This window comes from Petromyzon marinus, chromosome 9, assembly GCF_048934315.1.
Source record: "Petromyzon marinus isolate PM22_M1 ecotype Great Lakes invasive population chromosome 9, UKy_Petmar_22M1.pri1.0, whole genome shotgun sequence".
In the NCBI taxonomy this organism is placed as follows: domain Eukaryota; kingdom Metazoa; phylum Chordata; class Hyperoartia; order Petromyzontiformes; family Petromyzontidae; genus Petromyzon; species Petromyzon marinus.
Window position 1 is genome coordinate 6,432,435 of NC_133675.1, and position 21,795 is coordinate 6,454,229.

General features: G+C 39.5%; 1 protein-coding gene across 1 annotated transcript; it reads right to left on the reverse strand.

The window, feature by feature from the left end:
* Positions 1-1,859: 1,859 nt before the first annotated feature.
* Positions 1,860-20,603, reverse strand: PWWP2B (PWWP domain containing 2B). Its single transcript, XM_032950742.2, has 5 exons — positions 19,599-20,603; positions 12,626-12,870; positions 11,349-11,597; positions 9,944-11,193; positions 1,860-4,882 (listed from the first exon to the last, which is right to left on the reverse strand). Exons 1-4 carry the CDS (start codon positions 19,745-19,747, stop codon positions 9,968-9,970), a joined length of 1,869 nt encoding a protein of 622 aa, XP_032806633.1. The 5' UTR covers positions 19,748-20,603; the 3' UTR covers positions 1,860-4,882; positions 9,944-9,967.
* Between the last annotated feature and the right edge of the window lie 1,192 nt (positions 20,604-21,795).

Genomic DNA, 21,795 nt, shown 5'->3' on the forward strand with positions numbered 1-21,795 from the left:
AACCAAACATAAAAAGTGCAGACTGGCTATTGGACAATCTCATAAAAACCTGAATTGTTGAGAATAAAATACCTGAAAACACATGGCGTTAATAACTTAAGCTTTCATGAGGCCCATGTCACATCATACAGCAAATTATATAGCACACACACTAATACTCACCCCATTAGGTCAATATATTCAGGCATGTTGTTCTTGTCAAATCCAAAAGCCAGGGAAAGTACACACTACGGGCCTTAAGTACTGTACACTTGAGAATATTTAAAAGTATAAACCCTTAAGTGTTTTTACACTCGTCGGCTGAAGATTATACATACAGTAATGTAAAACAAACAGTATACAAGTATGCAAAGTACAAATAACAGAATGTAAATTAACTTTATAGCCCTTTATCAGTCCACTGCGGGATGAAGTCCTCTCCATACTGTTGGTTCTGGGATTTGTTGGCCCATACTTCACCATCAGTGAAGCTTGATGAAATGGTGGGGGGGGCAGGACCAGTTCAGATATCACCGAGTGAAATCACGGTTGACAGTGCAGTGAATGAACCACTACATCACGTGATTACTAGAAAGTTCTAAAGAATCTGTAAGTAAACTTACCTATCCCCGATGTAGACTGTACCTTGCAATTTGTAAAAAAAACACTAACAATCACGTTAATACGTTATTTCAGTTATTGAATTAGCATTAACCGGTGCTGTATGTGGCGAGATGTTAACTCCCTCGCCTGGTATACAGGTTATGGGTCCGCCTTCAACCCGAGGTCGAATATTTGGAGTTTGCATGTTCTTCCTGTGTTCACGTGGATTTTTCTCCAGGTCTTCCCATTTTTCTCTCCATATTTAGAAACACGTGCTTAGAGTATTTGGCTGCTATAAATTTCCACATGATAAGCCACTTCATTGAGATATCAATTGTGGCCAGGTCGCTTGGGCCTTACATGGTAATATAAAAAAAATTTAAAGTTTAAAATGTGACCAAAGTACCAGAACAAATTAACTTTTGATCAGATTTAAAAATATTTACTTTGCTCAAAAATATGTAAATTCTATTCAGCGTTTCAAGCCACTACATTATTAAAACAAGACAATGTCAAAACGGCATTAAATACCGCAGTGTATAAACAAACGAAGAGAAATGCAAACACATTTGACGTCGAGCAATTACTAAGAATTACACTGATAATGTACGTGCAAAAGTAAAACGTAAATTCAGATATCACAAAAAAAGATGGTGGAAGCTACATAAACTATGCAAAGCCCCATCCCCAAACTTGGCAACCAAAACCTCACAAAAGACCGTAATCCCAAACTGAGCTGCCAGCTGCACTGGCCAGGGATTTTTTTTAATCCCATAAAACCTTGGCTTTTCAAGCCCAGGTTAGTTCTGGCCACCACCAGTTACCATGTCAATTGAAGCCAAATAATGGAAACAGCTAGAGTAACTTGATATGCAAATTGTTTGTGGTATATTCTATTTTTTTTACCACACTTCTCATACGTCAGTTAAATATATATTGTATGGTAAATAAAGACGCTTATCATCTTCATCAACCATGCCAAATGGACGGTTTTATAATTTTCAGGCTACTACAAATTATAATTAACCATTGCTTTGCATATGCATCCTCAATGTCAATATTAATTTAGTTTTGAACAAGACAAATGGATACAGGTTATACTTTCTGCATGCAATACTGATAGGTATGTAATTCAATTAGTGTATTATACTCAAATGTTGGGGATCACCTACCAACAAAAGTAGAAATGTTATGTTTTTATCATCGACCCTATAAATGATCATAAAGCTACACAATTAATAATAGACATGTAACAACAGACCAAAGGGAAAACCCAATTAGCCAGAAGGTGGAAGTGTTTATTCTTGGTTCCCAGTACTTGCAAATGAAGCATTCATTATATGTACAGTTCAACCGAAACAAGATTGATTGGTACGGGAAAAAAAAACATTTTAAACCAGTGTTTTTAGTGAAAACCTTCTGACAAAAGAAAAATAGATATTACCATTGCTGCCTTTAGTGCATGTAATGTGAACTGCAGTAGTGTATATTAAAAGCAAAACAGAGGCTTGATAGTGGTATGCGAACACTAGTCATATTCTGCCTTTTTAATTGATATACAGTTGTATAACTTAAAATACTTGTAACCATTTACAGATAACAACGCTACAGACAGTGATCCTCCTATGGCCCTATCTGACTTACCAAACGTTGGCATGTTGCATATTACTGAGGATTTTTTTTTTACAATGCTTTCGTACTGTCAAGGGCTCTCTTTAAATAGAAACTAGAAAAATATCACAAAGCCATCGATTAACTTGTGCATTGTTTCGTATTTTTAGCTTTGCGTTTAAACCGACTCCTCCTCCGCAGTGTGTCACACCGTCTGCGATAGCCCTCAGCTTCGTACACCTCTATACCTATGTTTAGATCATTGATGAGCTGTCGCCACGGTAACAAAGGTGCTTGTCTTGTCTCAGCATCTATCAGCAAGTACCGCATTCAGCCTGACATCATACCGATGTAGTCGATTCTCACATTGAGAAAGACTAAAAAAACATACAACACTTGCATCATTACGAACAGCAATGTCAAGGGGAGATTATATTATCGTGAAAAAAATTCACAAAATAAAGCAATGCTTTGGTTGCAGAGTATATAACAGTCCACAATCAGTGGTTGCAACAAACAATAGTAAAATCTGCCATACAATGGCATATAAATCACATTGGACTTGTACCCTGGCAGTACTTTAATAGTCAATACATTAACATAGCAAATCGCGAAAATTTTACATTATAAACACTTGAACATGAATTTGAAACAAATTATTCAAATGAACATAAAATAACCTCATAGGGCGCCCCCCCCCCCCATACACTGTATAGCCAGCCATACATTTCCAATTAACACTGTGACATATTACTTAAAATGTCCTCAAAAAGATGTTAAATGGGGATACAGTATGTCAGATTAACACACCTTAAAAGGAACACTGTCAAAAAGACTTCAAAAGAATGATGCAAAAATGGACTGTACTTAAAAGTGTCAGCTCATTACATTAACTGGAAGATTACAAAGCAGTTGTAACGAAATAATTAAGCACGTAAACATAGTATTCAACTAAAACCAACATTGTAGGATACTGCCTTATTACAAACAGCTCAAAATAAAATTAAACACCGTTGGAAAGAGCATACATTGTGAGAAGTTTTACCATTACAGTATATCACACTGTGAAGAAAATGGTGTGAAACAATTATTAAACATATACAAAAAATGCCACTGTGGTCCTCTACTGTATGTAAAAGTCCAGTCTGAAGTTCCAATCAACATCAGAGTTCAACAACAAAAATCCCCAAATATTTTTTTTTCATTTGTATCTAGCTCAATGGAGTTCATACGTTCACAACTGCATACTTTACAAAAAAAGCAGTGGGAAGCAATCCAGGCCACTGAAAGATTCACAGTCGCGTAACGATTCACCAGCAATTCGATAGGCAAATGTTTAATCTCCTGTACCAACAGCAACATTTATTCAACAAGAAGTTGTCCAGCTCAAGAGATTGACCAATTACCAAATGGTTTCTCACTTAAAAGAGGTGGCATAAATACACTTCACAAATGTACTGCTTTCTGCTGATGATTATTAACACCGCAAACAACTGCTTTTCAGGTCAAAGTTACAGCTGACTAACTTAAAACGTATGTTTTGTAATCTACTTAATGACGCATATTCGTTTTTTTGTAAGGTCACAGTAGTTTTATGGCAAAAATGTTATTAATCCTCTACCAGCCAACAACATTGTCACTTTTATACAAAGGTAGTATTTAAGCAAATAACATTTTATGTTACCCTTGTGAATATATTCATATGTTATAAAAAAAACATAACATCTTTGTAAACTTGACAATCTTGTTGGGTGGAGGATTAATGACAAGACTTTGGCATACCATTACATGAACTAAAAAACTAATATGCATCAGCCTATTAACTTTTCGGGATGAAATTAATATATTACCATTTAGAAAGCACAGCCCAGCAATAGTCTGATAATAAGTCTGAGGTGTGTTTTTCGGGATGTAATTAGTGGAAATTTAATGGAAGATTAAATGGTCGTCCCTTAAATCGGCTCCTTCTTATAGCACAGCATTTAAATATCAAAACATGCCAATAAAATATTACCTAGGTTTCTTATGTGACATCTGAATTCGTATTATTGGTACATACAATAAACTTAGCATTTTTCAATTTAAATGCCAAAAAGATCACCACTTTAAACATACATTCTGCAATATCAGTATCTGTACATGATTGTAAAAAAGTGAGAAATGTTTCACTAATTTTATTTTTCCACACTTCCTGTGAAACTAATGAAAAAGCACACCATGCGAATTGATGCGCGGCTTAAGATGCCACTCGTAAAAATTTTGATCGTAACATTGCTTTGTCTTTCTTGTACGAGCTGTGTTAATAAACTGAACAAAAACGTGGACAGTACACTTAAACATCACGGACGAATGCTGCAATAAAAATGATTTGGATGTTTTGCCATTGGATGCATACAACTGGACGACACTTGCCCGTTTGCCAACTGAATTAAGTGTCATCATTTGATTTCTTCCGGGTCCTTCTCACACACAACCAGTGTAGCATGAGCCATCCCCCTCCACAAGCCTCCAGTGTTTGTGTGAATTAGCAGCATCTCTTTAGCAGCCCCATCGTAATGTAGCAAGCTGGAATTTATAGGAGGTGCTGGGGCTCTAAAGTACTTGTGAAATACAAAAATCCCCACAAATGTGACCAAATGAAGTCGAATGTTTCCATCTTGCTTCAACCATTGTCCAAAAAGTCTCCATTCTGAAATGACAGAAAGAAAACATTAATCTTGTGAAATAAAGGTATTCCCTATTGTAAAAAAAACAGTTGCTTAAGATTACATTTGCAAAAAATATAATCAAATACCAGGTAACATCAGTCTAAAAATCACCAATGAAAGAACTCATATTTTGGCCTGGCAATTTTAAGTGCTTATTAGCTGCACAGAACAGTGCATACACAAAATAAAATCCTATTTCACATTGATCATCTACAAAACGGCCATGCGTTTGTGGGATACACTTGTCAATTGTATCAAGTTCTTCTGCGGGTGTTTCCCTTGTCCACAGCAATGTAATTAATAATGTGAATAGCCACAAAGTGTTGGAAGAAATATAAATATGATTGTGAGATTTTAACGTGGGATTTTTGAAGCCAGCTTTGGCAAAACCGATATTTATCACGACTTAGTTTCATATAAATTAAGGCACATACACGTAATCAAAGACATCATACGGAACGTGGACTCTTTAGCGCAAAATAACTTTAGGGATTTGTTTAGCTTACATGCCAATTTACATGCATCTAAGTACACCTATAAAAACTCAATCTTAATTATTCTCAGGCAAATTAGTCAAGTTGTGGATGAGTCATGTTTGCGAAACAATGTATAAAATATAATTTGCACGAGCGCTGGTTTAAATGTTTGCCGCTCCTTAGTCGACCGGGGATCAGGGGGTCAATGACCACCACACCGCATACACGAATGCCCTGAGAAAGATTGTTCAAGGGCACTTTATACATTTAAATTATTAGTTAAGAAAAAAATAAAATCAGACAATGTGTGGTGAAATTCTTTCGCACCGCATGCTTTCTATGTCTTCACTTATTTTTACAAAGGAAAATAATAATTAAGATTTTGCAGCCTAAATTAAATGTGTGGTATTGTCCGTGCTTTGTTTTATCTTAGTCGCTCCTCCACAACTGAGAGTGGACTGTATGCTACAGATGATATTTGAAAATAATTAATCTTCTGATGCAAGATGACATTTGTCAGCAACTTCACTATCTTTCCAATCACATATTTCTGTCATCGGCCCATTTTGGGTATGTCTATTCTCAAAACTTCACATTAAATGGCATTTTATATAATGAAGAATATAGCAGCCAAAGCAGATATAACATAGAACCCAATCAAAATGCAAAAAAAGCGTTTTGACCTTTTCAATTAAAAAATGATAACTTCATAATAAAGTCAGTTATTAATCGTTTTATCCCAGGGCAATAACAAGCCAGACTGATTATGTCACTGAAGGTCATTACTTAACAGATATTACATAATGGTTCGCAAACTTGCCTCCACGGTGACTGACATTTGGCATACGTTTTAAGATTAAGTAATACTAGAACATCTTACTCAGCATTCTTTAGATGTTGTTGATCTCCGAACAATAAAATGTAAAACTTTCACGAACATCGTATGTGTCTTTCTTAATTACCGTACATGAGACATATCCAGTTATAATCGTTTTTTTAAAGGCATAACATTGCATTTCTAATTATAAACAGACATAAAACGGTTCCCATATACAGAGTCCAATATGAAACAGCTCAAGCCCTTTACACTATTCATTTTCAGGAATGCTGTCTCTAGAATATGCAAAAAAAAGCCTACCTATTTACCACACATTGGCATGTACCCACATATGCACACCGAATTATACCTACATACTCTCGTCACCGTACACAGAGCAAGGTATGCAACCAATCCCCAATGTCAAGTTTTTCAAGGTTGTATCAACAGTTTTGGTAACGTCTGACATACAGTACTAATACACCATTTATATGCAGAGTTAAAACAAACAACACACGTAAAACTTGAATGAACAATATAAAAACATTTCACACAGCTACTAAAAACACTTTAGAAAGTTACAATTCTAGTTCAAGTAATGTCTATTCTATAAACCGTAAAAATATGCTCATACAATACAAACTACTTGGATTCCATGACTTACTTATATTGTTGCTCGGAATCAAACCACGCCTCGGAATCAGTCTGCATGTCAGGATCCTGATTCATCTATGACGTACGATGCCCTCAATTCTGTATGTCCAATTAATGCCATATGCAGTTATGTTTTATAATCACAGATAATGTTAACTCAAATCCTCTCAGGTGCAATTATTTGTAGGCATTCCTTGGAAAATGTCCGCAACAAATTAGCTACGTGGGTAGATGTATACCTAATCCTGGCATAAATATTTTTTTGGTTTTCCATACTATTGCTCAATATCCATCACGCTCTCATATTACATATACGTACATTCGAATGATCCATAATGTCCACAGTCTGATCCAATAACGAACAAAATTACTGTTTATTCATTCTTGATTTGAAGCTTTCGTGACTGCAGGAATCCATGCTCTTTGGTTCTTTCAGTAAAGTCACATAGGTATAAAATAAAATAAATCACGACATTTCGGGCGCAATACAAGCATCCGTCATCAGGTGGGAAAGCGTGGTCTGCTGCTGAGGCAACCTTTTAAAACAGTCTGCCTCAGCAGCAGACCACGCTTTCCCACCTGATGATGGACGCTTGTGTTGCGCCCGAAACGTCGTGATTTATTTTATACCTACGTGACTTTACCGAAAGAACCAAAGAGTATGTATTCATTGTAGTAGCATGGTTTCTTCCCTACCCTTGACGCGTATAAAACATGTATTGGGTTTGACAATTAATGGATTTAAAATATATACTTAATTAGAATTATGCCACTCCCATAATTTCCATTTTTGAGCATATGAATTGAACATCAGATGATGGTTTGGCAAGGTGGGTGTTTTTTTTTTACCGTCTTCAACATTTCATTACGTGTACAGATAAAGCAAAGTTGACCCCAAAATTATTTCCACTCATAAATGCAAGTCTTAACATTCCCATGGTGCCATTAGCGAATTCACATAATGCCCTATGCAGGACTGGCCTATCTTCATACAAATTATACTTCCAAATTTGATTGATATGAATAAGCAATCTACACTGGTAATATAATTATAAAAATAGACTTTCAGAATCTTTATTTAAAATATTTAAGACTGAAAGAATCCGATGAGATTTTTACTACTCCATAGGTTTTTGCAGTTGCGCTGTACATTATAGTTATCAGATGTGTTTTCAGGTCGCACTACATTATACTGCATATTGTTCGACATTAAGCTTCTTCAGGAAACGAACTTCAGTCACAAAAACACAATGACAGCTTGATTATTTACTGACATAACCTTACACGACTCTCTCCAAAAATGACTTTACATTCAAAGTGAAACTTCTCTTATCCATATTGTGGTGCAGCGCTATGGATGGCTCCTATGAGTTATCCTCACAACTCCTCTTTCTGCACTTCAATTAAAATATGCTTATATTTGCGCCAACCTAAACCACTTCCGGCCAATGCATTTTGTACTAAAGGACAAATACATTATGAGACCTCCTTTGCCAGTAACAAGATATAGGAATAGGTTTTACCCTTTTAACTGGCACAAAAACTGACACCTTTATTCAAGGCATCATGTTTGCAATAACCACAACACAAGCAGTCAAAATGCAAACAAAAAAGACAACTCTGATAATAATATGCACTGCCCTTGAATTTGATTGGTCCACACCCGAGACGGCTTTTCTTAGAGCCTAGTCTCCATTGGTGTCTGTATGTGGTTATTGCAAACATGATGCCTTGAATAAAGGTGTCAGTTTTTGTGCCAGTTAAAAGGGTAAAACCTATTCCTATAAAGGACAAATAGCCTATGATTTCCACTAGACTCCTCTTATCCATAATTAGTGTTACCTTCATCACTCAGCCTCATCATCAGCCACATCAAAAAATGTCATCAAATGTTGCGAGGCATTTTGAATCATGGTTAACTGAAACTTGAAATGATGGGAGCAATCTGCACCAAATATTATTTGCTTATGGATTCCTTGTACCTGTACAGTAGCACTGATAATGATTTCGCACGAATTAAAATTGGGGAGAACTGATATATAAAATTAACTAATATGGGAGGCATTTCACTGTTGTAATTTTAACAGCTAAACGACCGTGGAGATGATACTCTCTTGATCCAAATAAATTATTTAAATGTCCCAAAAAAAGACTATATTAAAGAATCTGCATACATCATGGATAAAATCACAAATTTGAATATTTCATGTGCCAGCATTCCTATGGATACAGTACTGTTGCATCAGAACATGCTGTATTCTAAATTATGTACAGTACACCTTACGCCTTAAACGTAAAATAAAACATGTGTATATTTACACAATTAAACATTGTACGTCCAAGTCCTACTCCAACAACATATCTTATCACAATGAGACTATACTCCTTCACTCACATGGGAAGTATGGCTTCTATGGCCTTAGCTTAAGAGTTTTGAGTTACAAAGTTGGAATTAAAAGTGATGACGTTAGGCTTAGGTTCAGATACTTACTTGGCTATGTCTCAAACTAAACAACTTGAATGCAATCTTAGCGTAGTTAGGCAAAAGTCTCACTAAAACACCGTTATTGGATCTTTGTTATTATTGAACTACAATTATAACAGGCAGTCCAAGCTCGTGGAATTGTAAAATACGCAACAGACAACTGCACATGATTGCATTCTCAATTGAAAACTAGTTAGAACTGCCCTTGACTATAAATTGTATGCATGTTGTCAACTGAACAGGCTGACGCCTGAATTTTAAACCTAAATTGTCCTTTACAAATATACCAGCAACACTAGAGCACTGGAAAACATTAAATACATTCTTAATTCAGCATATTTTTTAAAACCACATTCACAATTTTTTTACGTACTTGACCTTGCATAATGCACAATCGTGAGTCGAGACAGAAACACATTGTTTGGGTAGTGCTGTGTAACGTCAAGTTGTCAACATAATTGAAACCAGCCACGATGATGAAATTACTCTGTCAAGCAATTCAGATTTTGACAAAAAATAAAGTTTGATGCAGAAGACTTTGCACCAACTTACCTTTACCAGTTGAAGCTATTATACGACATTTAACATATCAGACGTAAACAAATCTTACCCTGTCATTCAACGCTGAAACTCGTCATGTCTTGTACTGAGCCAGCCAGGCCTTCACCTCAGCAGTCAGTCGCTTTGTAGCTCTTGCAGCTTCTGCCACGGCCTGCCGGTAGCGACCTTTTCTCTTGCGGTCAAGTCGGGCTCGGAAGCTCTCTTGGAAGGGTGCCAGCTTGGCAAGGGAGACAGCCGAGGTGGTGTGCGAGCCAAACCATGAAACAAGTGCCTCGCCGCTCTCCTGCTGTCCGCCTGGCCCAAGCTCTGGGCTTAAGCCCAAAACACAGGCAGGCCACCAGGGAAAGCCATGGATTTTGGCCCAAACAACGTCTCCAACGTGTACCTTTCGTCCATCTGGTGTAAAGCACTCTGTTATGGCTGAATCGGCAGTGCGCACTCTCACCGTGAGTGGTGGCACAGCTCTCTGCTGCCTTCCGCCCTCTCTTTCACCATGTCCAACCATAACACCCTCAGGTGGGAACTCGTCTGACGAAGCGCCATCCGAGTGAGATGCCGAATGTGATTCATTCTCGCTTTCGTTACCACTTGCCGAGTCCTCAGACAAATCGGAGGCGCCAATTCTGGGTGACGTCTCTCTGTCGCTTTCTGTCGCAGCCGATCGTCGCTTTATCCTCAAGTGAATGAACCTCCCTCCATCAGACTCCTCTCCACAAACACTGTCAGATTTAGATCGCACTAATGAATCCACTTCGGAAGGCGGGGAGTCCGTCACAACAGCTCTGTCGCCAACTAGCTCAGCTGTGTACACTGCTACACTGTCCCCATTCTTGGGACCACGTGGTCTAAGTCTGATTTTTGGCGTTGTTAACGCAGCATTTGCTGGATGTCGGTGGTGTTGTGTAGGCCTTGTGATTCTCAGTTTAGGAATTGCTGCAGGAATATCAGATGTTGTGGGTGTTGTAGGTCTCCATTTTTCACCCTCATTTGGACTACCCTTACCATTTTGCTGCTGTTGCTGCCCTTTTTTATGTCCAAAAGTGTTAGCACTGTGCACTTTTGAAGGAATTTTAACCACCTCACCTTTTCCTTGTGGGGTATTGTAAGAGATTTTAATTACAGGACTCCTGTGCACTACGTCTGATTCAAAGCCATCATTGTTCGTCTTGCAGTCTCTCCGCATTCTCTTGACTGTCGGGTCCATATCTTCTGGTCGGCGTTTCCGCAGCTTATCATCCACAATCAAGTCACATGGAGCGCTGTTACGACGCCCAGAGTCTGCTTTGGATTTGCTAGTACCTACACATTAAAAATAAAACATTAACATAACCACATCAAGAAGATTCACTGTACAATTTTCGAACACATGAATGTCACAAAAAATGTTTTATCAAATAGCAAAGCATGTAAGTAAACCTGTTAGGTTTTATTTGTAAGTCTGTTGACACTCTTACCATGTCCGCCACTTGGCTTTTCAGAAGTGATGCAGCTCTTGCACTTTTCACAGAGGACACGACGTGGCCGCAGAGTGATGGAGCTCACAATGAGCTTGCTTGGGTCATTGCGCGCAGTTCGCCGTTTGACACGCTTGATGCGGCGTGGAGGTGGCTGAGGCACAAGAAATTGGCCGTACGACTGTCGCAGCATGAGTGGCGAAGGAAGTGGGTGGCTCTCATGATATAGCAGAACCCCATTTCCCACAGCTTGTCAAATGAGGCAGGGAGTGAAGAAGAGAGAGAGAAGACCATAGGTAAATAGGAACGCGCAAAGCAAATGTTTACATTTTCACATGTTAACAAAAAATAATTGTACTATTAGTTTCAACATTCATTTTCTGAAATACAAATCTGTAACTAAGAAGTTTTAATTTTCATTACCACCTACATTAATACATGCAATTAATACATGGCTTGGTAGCATTAGGGCAGAGACATTGTATGCCATTTACACTACAATATTTTTTTTAAATATAACCATTAAGGTTTGCAAGATTACTTGAAATAGCACTTCTGGATATCTAAAAAAAATCTAGAAACTATTTCGTATGCCTGCTCCTGTACTTTAACATTTGATAATTCTAACATTGTTTTAAAAATGTTTGTCTACGTCACTGCTCCACGTTTGTGGAATACCCTTGTTACTACTCATCAACAGCTTGGTTCCCTCCCCGCACTCGCCCTATTTATATCCCTATTAGACCAAAACACAAAGTATACTTGTGCCTATATCTATTTTCTGGCGCCTCTTGCGCCTCCACATTTGCACTGTCTTTTTCAATTCACGTGTGTTTATATCACTGTTAGACTAACATTTAAAGCTTACTCGCACTTAGACGTTTCGAGCACCTCTTGCTGTCATTATGTTTGCACTGTTTTTTGCATGCGTGCGTTTAGTTTGCGACCATCAAATACCTTGTTTATTAATTGTGCAATATTCCTTAAGGACCCCATACTTGTTCTCTGCAATATTGATGTTTGTATCTTTTGTTATTGTTGTTGCTGTGTACATGCACCATGGATATCCCTTATAAAATGGGTAGCAAAACTGGCTAAGCAGGATAATCTATTTAAAAATCAAATCAACTCAAGCTAAACAAACATGACATTTTCAATGGCTTATACTGCATACCAACATATCTATGTGCGCAGTGAAATAGGATAACGAGATATCACAAACTAATTATTATGACTTAAACACAAATACAATACCACCATAATACTGCAGCATGTACCATTGGCAGTTGGACACCACGGTAAGGAAGAAGGAAGATTGAACGCATGAGGTTGGCCATGTTTCACCACCGAGTCCTGCAGATGAGTCTGCTCCATTTCTGGCGCCTCTTTGGGTTGAGCTGCATCTGCTACTGGAGAGTCTGGTGGCTGCGCCGAAGCCTGAGGCTGAGGCAGTAAAATAAGCTCGGATGGGCGCTGCTCACCCTTTGGGAATAATGCATCATACCCTTCACATGGGCCGACCCTGAAAAGATAGATGTGGAAAAAGGCCACAGTTAAGTAATATGACATAAAGGTCATTCACTGTAACGTATAGGGTATGGCACTCGTGATTCAAATAAAATATTTTCATGACTTTAACATTTTGCATCCTTACAAATTTCAACCAAATGAAACCATGTTTTGTATTAATGGCAGGACACTGTGCTTTAAATGATTATTACACTTCAGTATTCCCTCGTTTTTAGCGAGGGATACGTTCTGGAGATGCTCATGAAGAGCAAATTTCACGGATTATAATGGCCTACGGAAACATATATTTTTTAATAAATTACTCTAAATAAATACATAAGCAATTAAATACATTAAAATTATCTCATCAGTTCATCTCGTCACTTCATTTCATCACTTTCTCGCATCACATTCTCTCTCATCACTTTATCTCATCACTTTATTTCCTCTCTCTTGATGCAGTCGTGTAGAGTTCCTGATATGATTCGCGGATAACCAAAATCGGGGATAGCAAGTTCGTGCATAACGAGGGAATACTGTAAAGCAGTCTCAACTCCGAGCACCATATTTGTGACTTGCCCTTTACACTCCATTACATGGTGTATGGATAGCAACAGCGATCAATCATCGGCATAAGAGCAACTCTAGCACCATGAACTTCAGCAAAGAATGACAAAGCCTATGAGGAAATGGTGACCAAGATTTTCACACTTCTGTATTTTAACTCTGCTTACGATGTGTCTGAGTGACATTATGTTCACTCTAAATCAGACACGGAGATAATGCCCAACTTTGCACGGTATTTGGACAGATCAGCAGCCTCCTAGAGTATAGAAAAACTCTGATTGAACAGAAACTAAGTTAACTTTGCAAAAAATATTGTTTGATGATTAAAGGCATGTTGTTGTGAACTATCCCAAGAGTATCATTCAAAAAGATGTACAGATATAGCAAAAGTATTTACACAGTGCATAACTTATGATATACTGTAGAACAAAATTCTACATTTAAAATTGACCAAATATATAATTTATCACACGACAAAAAGTGATCCAAAGGCCTTCATATGCTTTCTCGTGTTCAACCGTTTACTCTTCAAAGCCTACAATTTGCCGATACAGCCACCTTAGGTTGTCAATGGAGGTCACCCCCCACCATGTTAAAATCAGCCATTTACATTAAACTAGCTGTCAATTGTGCACAAATTAATCTAAATAATTCTAGAGCAGTGTGTGTAAAGCAGCATATTTAAAGGGGGTTGTAGTGCATGGAATTACAGGCTCAAAATAAAACCGACTCATTATTTAAACTCAAGTTGTGATGGGTTTCTGTGGTTTCAGATGGCAAGGATGACTAACACCAATACTTCTACAATCTTAAGAGAGTAATAAAATCAAGAATGTTAAAACTGATGGAATATATGTAATAAAATGAGAAACCGTTTTGGAGAAAACATTTTGACTGCTGTGGTTATAAAACAAACGAAAGACAATAACTGTGCCTGAAATAGAAAGTATTAAATTAGAGCCCACTACTATACAGTGAGGGAAAAAAGTATTTGATCCCCTGCTGATTTTGTATGTTTGCCCACTGACAAAGAAATGATCAGTCTATAATTTTAATGGTAGGGTTATTTGAACAGTGAGACAGAATAACAACAAAAAATCCGGAAAAACGCATGTCAAAAATGTTATAAATTGATTTGCATTTTAATGAGGGAAATCAGTATTTGACCCCCTCTCAATCAGAAAGATTTCTGGCTCCCAGGTGTCTTTTATACAGGTAACGAGCTGAGATTAGGAGCACACTCGTAAAGGGAGTGCTCCTAATCTCAGCTTGTTACCTGTATAAAAGACACCTGTCCACAGAAGCAATCAATCAATCAGATTCCAAACTCTCCACCATGGCCAAGACCAAAGAGCTCTCCAAGGATGTCAGGGACAAGATTGTAGACCAACACAAGGCTGGAATGGGCTACAAGGCCATTGCCAAGCAGCTTGGTGAGAAGGTGACAACAGTTGGTGCTATTATTCGCAAATGGAAGAAACACAAAAGAACTGTCAATCTCCCTCGGCCTGGGGCTCCATGCAAGATCTCACCTTGAGGAGTTGCAATGATCATGAGAACGGTGAGGAATCAGCCCAGAACTACACCGGAGGATCTTGTCAATGATCTCAAGGCAGCTGGGACCATAGTCACCAAGAAAACAATTGGTAACGCACTACGCCGTGAAGGACTGAAATCCTGCAGCGCCCGCAAGGTCCCCCTGCTCAAGAAGCACATATACATGCCCGTCTGAAGTTTGCCAATTAACATCTGAATGATTCAGAGGACAACTGGGTGAAGGTGTTGTGGTCAGATGAGACCAAAATGGAGCTCTTTGGCATCAACTCAACTCGCCGTGTTTGGAGGAGGAATGCTACCTATGACCCCAAGAACACCATCCCCACCGTCAAACATGGAGGTGGAAACATTATGCTTTGGGGGTGTTTTTCTGCTAAGGGGACAGGACAACTTCACCGCATCAAAGGGACGATGGATGGGGCCATGTACCTTCAAATCTTGGGTGTGAACCTCCTTCCCTCAGCCAGGGCATTGAAAATGGGTCGTGGATGGGTATTCCAGCATGACAATGACCCAAAACACACAGCCAAGGCAACAAAGGAGTGGATCAAGAAGAAGCACATTAAGGTCCTGGAGTGGCCTAGCCAGTCTCCAGACCTTAATCCCATAGAAAATCTGTGGAGGGAGCTGAAGGTTCGAGTTGCCAAACGTCAGCCTCAAAACCTTAATTACTTGGAGAAGATCTGCAAAGAGGAGTGGGACAAAATCCCTCATGAGATGTGTGCAAACCTGGTGGCCAACTACACGAAACGTCTGACCTGTGTGATTGCCAACAAGGGTTTCGCCACCAAGTACTAAGTCATGTTTTGCAGAGGGGTCAAATACTTATTTCCCTCATTGAAATGCAAATCAATTTATAACATTTTTGACATGCGTTTTTCTGGATTTTGTTGTTATTCTGTCTCTCGCTGTTCAAATAAACCTACCATTAAAATTATAGACTGATCATTTATTTGTCAGTGGGCAAACGTACAAAATCAGCAGGGGATGAAATACTTTTTTCCCTCACTGTAGCTACAGCACATGGATTAAAAAAACAAATTTAAAATAAATGGAAGCTGAAAAGTGTGCAAAGAAGCATGCTTGGAAATACACTGGAATCCATAAAGATGGGCTTATGAATCAGGGAATAAATACAAAAAGAAATCATATAGACCATTATTCATATATAGAGACTGAACATTTTGGCAGGACACACCATGATAACAGACGATGAACGATGGTCCAATAGACATGACTGGTTAAGAAAACACAATTAAAGGTAAAACAGCTCGACAGAGGATGACCGCTACACACATGAAGGGATGTGACCACTTCATGTGTTGGAGTGAGACGGATTATGGAATTACTGCCCATGAGGCACACCAACGGTGTGAACAAGCCATCACTAAACAATATATAAACATTGGATTATGATGATGATGAGCAAGAACAGGGCAAGTCCCAATCCAAAAGAACTGTAACAAGATAAACACATATTTTACGGTAACTTTGGGTACAAACTGTTTCATAACAGGAATAACCACTTTATTGTAAAAAAAAAATTTGGAGGTGGAGCCATGGCACAGTTGTGCATACTTTACTATGAATCTGCGTTTGAATCCCAGCCATACCAACAGGAGTGGCGAGTGATATCTGGACTGGTCGTTGGCCACCTCTCACTAACCCACAATCAAGAAGGATCAAACCTCCCCCAACACCAAAGTTTGTCAAAGGACTGTATTTATATTGTTGAGTGAGGATATGGAAGTCTTGTTTAATCGTAAATATATTTTTTTAAATCAGATTGGATAAGTGACCAATATAAATAATTTGAAAAGAAAAATACTGCTTGCTTGTTCAATAGTCACCTGAGAGTCCAAAAACAAATGTAAACCTGTTCAAGGTTTTCTGTAATGATCTGACCTATCAAAGCTGACAAGATTTGGCAATGCCTTTAAAATGGTAAATTCATGTTCTATACTTAAAACTTTCGTGACTGCAGGAATTCATATTATTTGGGTCTTTCGGTAAAGTCACGTAAATAGGTTCAAATGAATACAAATGAAATAAACAAAAAAAAATACGTTTTGATCACAACATAAGCGATCGTCATCTTTTTTTGTTCCTGATGACGATTGCTTGTGTTGTGATAAAAACGTCGTAGTTTATTTGTATTAATTTGAACCTATTTACGTGACTTTACCGAAAGACCCAAAGAATATCATGTTCTATAATTATACAAAATGCATATATAAATTGCAGAACTGAATAAGAATTCCAAAACTTGTAAAGCATTTATATTAAAAATGATAAACATAAATAAATCGTAATCAGTAGCTTTGATCAACCCACGACTAGAGGATGGCCCCCAAAAGCCATCACTCATCTCTCAATAGTCCTTCGAGCACCTGTGCACGAACCAATTTCATAATTCCACCTCCGTCGTGATCATCCTCTCATATAAGTTCCCTGCTTTGGCTGCCACACCATGCGTTTACAATATTTGTCCGCTGCAAAGTTCCACATGTCAATCCACTTCGTTGAGCTATCATTTGTGACCAGGCCACTTTTAATAAATAAGCTAATAGCTCAGTGGACTTTACCTGATTAAATAAAAATTGTGTTTTATTTGTGTTTTTTAGTGGTTTGCTTCTCTTTTCTATACTTTGCACTCTGGTGCGTTTTTGTATTGTTTGTTGTTGTAACGTTCTGACCTGCCCCTACTGGACATCTGTGAAAAAGAGCTTTACAGCTCACCAAATTCCTCCAGAATAAATATTCTGATTCTGAAATCTTGACCATCTACCACTATCACTTCTAGAATGTGTCATACCCAGGCCCACACCCACATATTTCTTCACAGTGAAATGTTTATATCTGGTGTTTTATTCTCTAATCCAGGTGTTTCAGCACAACTCGATATTAATGTGTAGATATGAATTGGCTCAATCTTGGCCTTATTTTAACTCTCTAAACGCCGAAAAATGTCTACCTGTTATGTTAGACTTAAATTAGCCCTGTTAGCCATACACTGCTGGCACCGTAAAACTGAGTTCTAAACACACAAGCGAGTTGATGAGAGAAGGGAAACAATGACAATGGACTAGAAGGCAGCATGTGGCTGTCATCCTTTTGACCTTAAAAAAGTATTGCTGTTTAAATGGTAAACGGGCCCTGAAAGTAAGTCTTGGAACTTCATGAAGTATCAATTAAATACACTAATCAATACTCTCAAACTGGAAAATGTCCAATTTAAAAACATCCCAAAACTAGTTAGTTTTGAAAGCTCTTCATTATAGCTAATTACGGATTAATGTTATTGTACAATAACTGTCAAATGTGCCAACATCACTGATATTTCAAAACCGAGATATAACTTTTTAAAAATAATTAGTGACTGGGATCACATTAAAAGTTTTTTTTAAAAATGCAAATCTTTGGATATTTCAACGAATTCGAGTTAAGTTTGTTCTAACAAGGCTTACCTATCAAACATACCAATTATGGCCAGATAATGGTTCACTTTGTGCTGTCACAGCACCAATATTGCTGTTTGGTGGGTTCATAATTCTAAGGACCACACCCAATTTGGGTTATGAATTCACAAGTTGGGCAGGTCACTCATCCTTCTTTAATGTGGTTAAATGGGACAACGTAATTGCAAGCACGTATAAGACTACTGTGTATATATAGATGATACTTTCCCAAAGGACTGTACTGTAATAACATAAGCCGGTCTCTGAAAGAAGCAGCTTCCAACATTCTAAACAGTTTATCATATAAAATGTTTGTGACTCATTGAAATGTATTATATTAAAATTATCAAGTGTACATTATGTAATGTTTTATTGGCCATATTTTAAATGAAGTGGCCTTCTGGATGCAAAATAATGACCACGGCACATGATGTATTGAGATTGTCACACAGTGGTATACCAGACACTGGAATTGTTTACAAATTTAACTTAATAAAAAATAAACCACGTTTTTTTAAACCTTCAAAATACACACGCCAATGTATGCACTTACCAAATATTATGGTTTGCCTTTATTCATGTAGTATGTATTGATTTTATCTCGTCAGTCAACTTTTTTAAAAATACGTTACCAAGTCAAATTCCAAACAGGATTACATTTAAAAATCAAACACACCGCACAAGTTATCTTAAAAACCTCACAAAACGCACAAACGAGTATAAAGATGCTGCTTTCAGATTAATCGTTGTCCATCCTCCAACTTGAGTTTCTTCCCACTTTTATTGACACACACAAAATATAAGACCACACGACAAACATACAGACTTCATGGCGACCGAAACTCAACAATGTAGAAACATTTATTTAAAACATTACGAAAGAGCATGTATTCGTTAACAAACAAAAAAAGAAAACCCACGGCTGACGATAATTGTCAAAATGGATTAAAACACAGTGCCTTGCCTGCGGCCTACAGACTGCGTGCTCACTCGAGGCGCTCCCCACCACCGGCCCTCGGATAGCTCGCCCTGCCGGCCTCCACGCAACGAAGGGCGGCCGAGGGCCCAGGCGAGGCCGGGGTTCGTGGGCAGCTGCGCGACGGGAGTCCGTCCCGCCCAGCCGAGGGCGAGGCGCAAATCACCCAGAATGGTCGCTCACCTCTTCGCCACGTCCATAAGCACTCCGGAGAAGGTCCTCGCGCCGAGCGTCACGGACACCACGAGCACCTCGTTCACGACCATCTCCACGGTGGCGGGCAGCACGGAGCCCCTGAGGTGCGGGCCCACGTCGCCCTCCGCCTTCGCCATCTTCCCGGGGCTGGAGGCCGAGGCGCGAGCGCGGCCGACATCAGCGGCGGCGTCGGCCAAGGGCCCCGAGCCTTGGGGGCGCCGACGGTCGGCAGCGCCGCCTCGCGGTGCCGCTGTTGTCACTGCGTCGCGTGCCCGACGCTTTTCGGGGTTCTCTCTCGCGGTTGTTTGCTGCTGTTGTTACCACCACCGCCGCCGCCGCTGCTGCCCGTTGTTGTTGTCACTGTTTTTCTGCTTCTTCTTCCCTTGATGTTGTCTTGGCCCCGTCTGTTGTCACTTCTTGCTGGCAGTGTTCTTCAAACCGCCGTTTCAACTGACGTTGGCCCGTGGCCATGTGCGCGTGTTAGTGCCACTGCCGCTGTTGGTCCCCTGCTGTTGGCTGCCACCGACAGTTGCCCACTGCGGTTGCCACCGTTGCCGCCGGCGGCAGTTGCCACTTTCGACTGCTGCTGCTGTAGTTGCCACTCCCGTGTGCTGGTGCCACTCGCTGTCGTCGCTATTGTGTCGCCGTGTGCCAGCGACACTAGCGTTAGCTCGGCCTCAAATGAGTGAGCGCCCGGTGCGGTGTGTAAACATCGCAACTAGGGAGACAAAGGCGGCCGGGCGTGGTGCTGGACACCCAACTCCATCGTGTGCCATTCCGGCTTTCGTAGGTGCTCGCCAACAGCACTTGCCCCAACAGTCTATAAAGGCTAAGCGGGGGACCTTTGCCTTTGCAGTAAACGCTATCGTTGTGCTGAATTTCACTATGCTCCCCACATTCACTGACCTGCACTGACCAGCGTGGTGACACGGTGAAATAACCCGGCAAATAAACTGTGCGGAGAGGCCCTCGTCCAGCAGTGGATTGAAATGTTTTCTGACTGCGTGTGCTGGTGCCAGGACAGCGTGTGTGCTGGTGCCAACAGTGTGTGCTGGTGCCAGGACTGCGTGTGTGTTGGTGCCAACACTGCGTGTGTGTTGGTACCAACACTGCGTGTGTGTTGGTACCAGGACTTCGTGTGTGTTGGTACCAGGACTGCGTGTGTGTTGGTGCCAACACTTCGTGTGTGTTGGTACCAGGACTGCGTGTGTGTTGGTGCCAACACTTCGTGTGTTGGTACCAGGACTGCGTGTGTGTTGGTGCCAACACTTCGTGTGTGTTGGTGCCAACACTTCGTGTGTGTTGGTGCCAACACTTCGTGTGTGTTGGTACCAACACTGCGTGTGTGTTGGTACCAGGACTGCGTGCGTGTTGGTACCAGGACTGCGTGCGTGTTGGTACCAGGACTGCGTGTGTGTTGGTGCTACTACTGTTACCAGTACAAATACCATTGCGATATGGCATTGTGCTTTTTTGAAAACGGATGTAAATTATATACCTGCTGTTTGCTCAACCGTAAATGTAAGAAGAGGTTTCGTAGTTCGTTTAAAACATTATCTCATGTAGGAAGGGCGGGTGATTTGTCGAAAACATATAACCTCACTTTTGAGGTGGGCCATAGTTTGTAATAGTTTTAGAAATGTTTTAAATTATGGTTTTAGGCAGGGCCCTATTTTACAATGTTTTGACATTTGGAAGAAAACGAGAGTACTTGAAGATACCGATTAGCACGGTTGGCTATGTACGGTGCGAAAGACGTTCAACATACATGTGTACGAGGAAATACTGTAACGTGCAAAGGTCAGCATATATGTGGTTTCGTGAACCCACCTGATACATTGCCATCTGGCAACCTCAGACTCAAGTACAGTGAGGGAAAAAAGTATTTGATCCCCTGCTGATTTTGTACCTTTGCCCACTGACAAAGAAATGATCAGTCTATAATTTTAATGGTAGGTTTATTTGAGACAGAATAACAAGAAAATAAAAAAACGCATGTCAAAAATGTTATAAATTGATTTGCATTTTTAATGAGGGAAATAAGTATTTAACCCCCTCTCAATGAGAAAGATTTCTGGCTCCCAGGTGTCTTTTATACAGGTAACGAGCTGAGATTAGGAGCACACTCTTAAAGGGAGTAAAGTCACACGTGTTATTTTATTTTATCAATTTATTATTTAATTCT

Coding starts and splice junctions, on each gene's coding strand:
- PWWP2B (XM_032950742.2), bottom strand. CDS start 19,747: ATGGCGAAGGCGGAGGGCGACGTGGGCCCGCACCTCAGGGGCTCCGTG. Junction 12,871..19,598: donor CTTATGGACGTGGCGAAGAG/GTGAGCGACCAT, acceptor CTATCTTTTCAG/GGTCGGCCCATGTGAAGGGT. Junction 11,194..11,348: donor AAAGCCAAGTGGCGGACATG/GTAAGAGTGTCA, acceptor TTTAATGTGTAG/GTACTAGCAAATCCAAAGCA.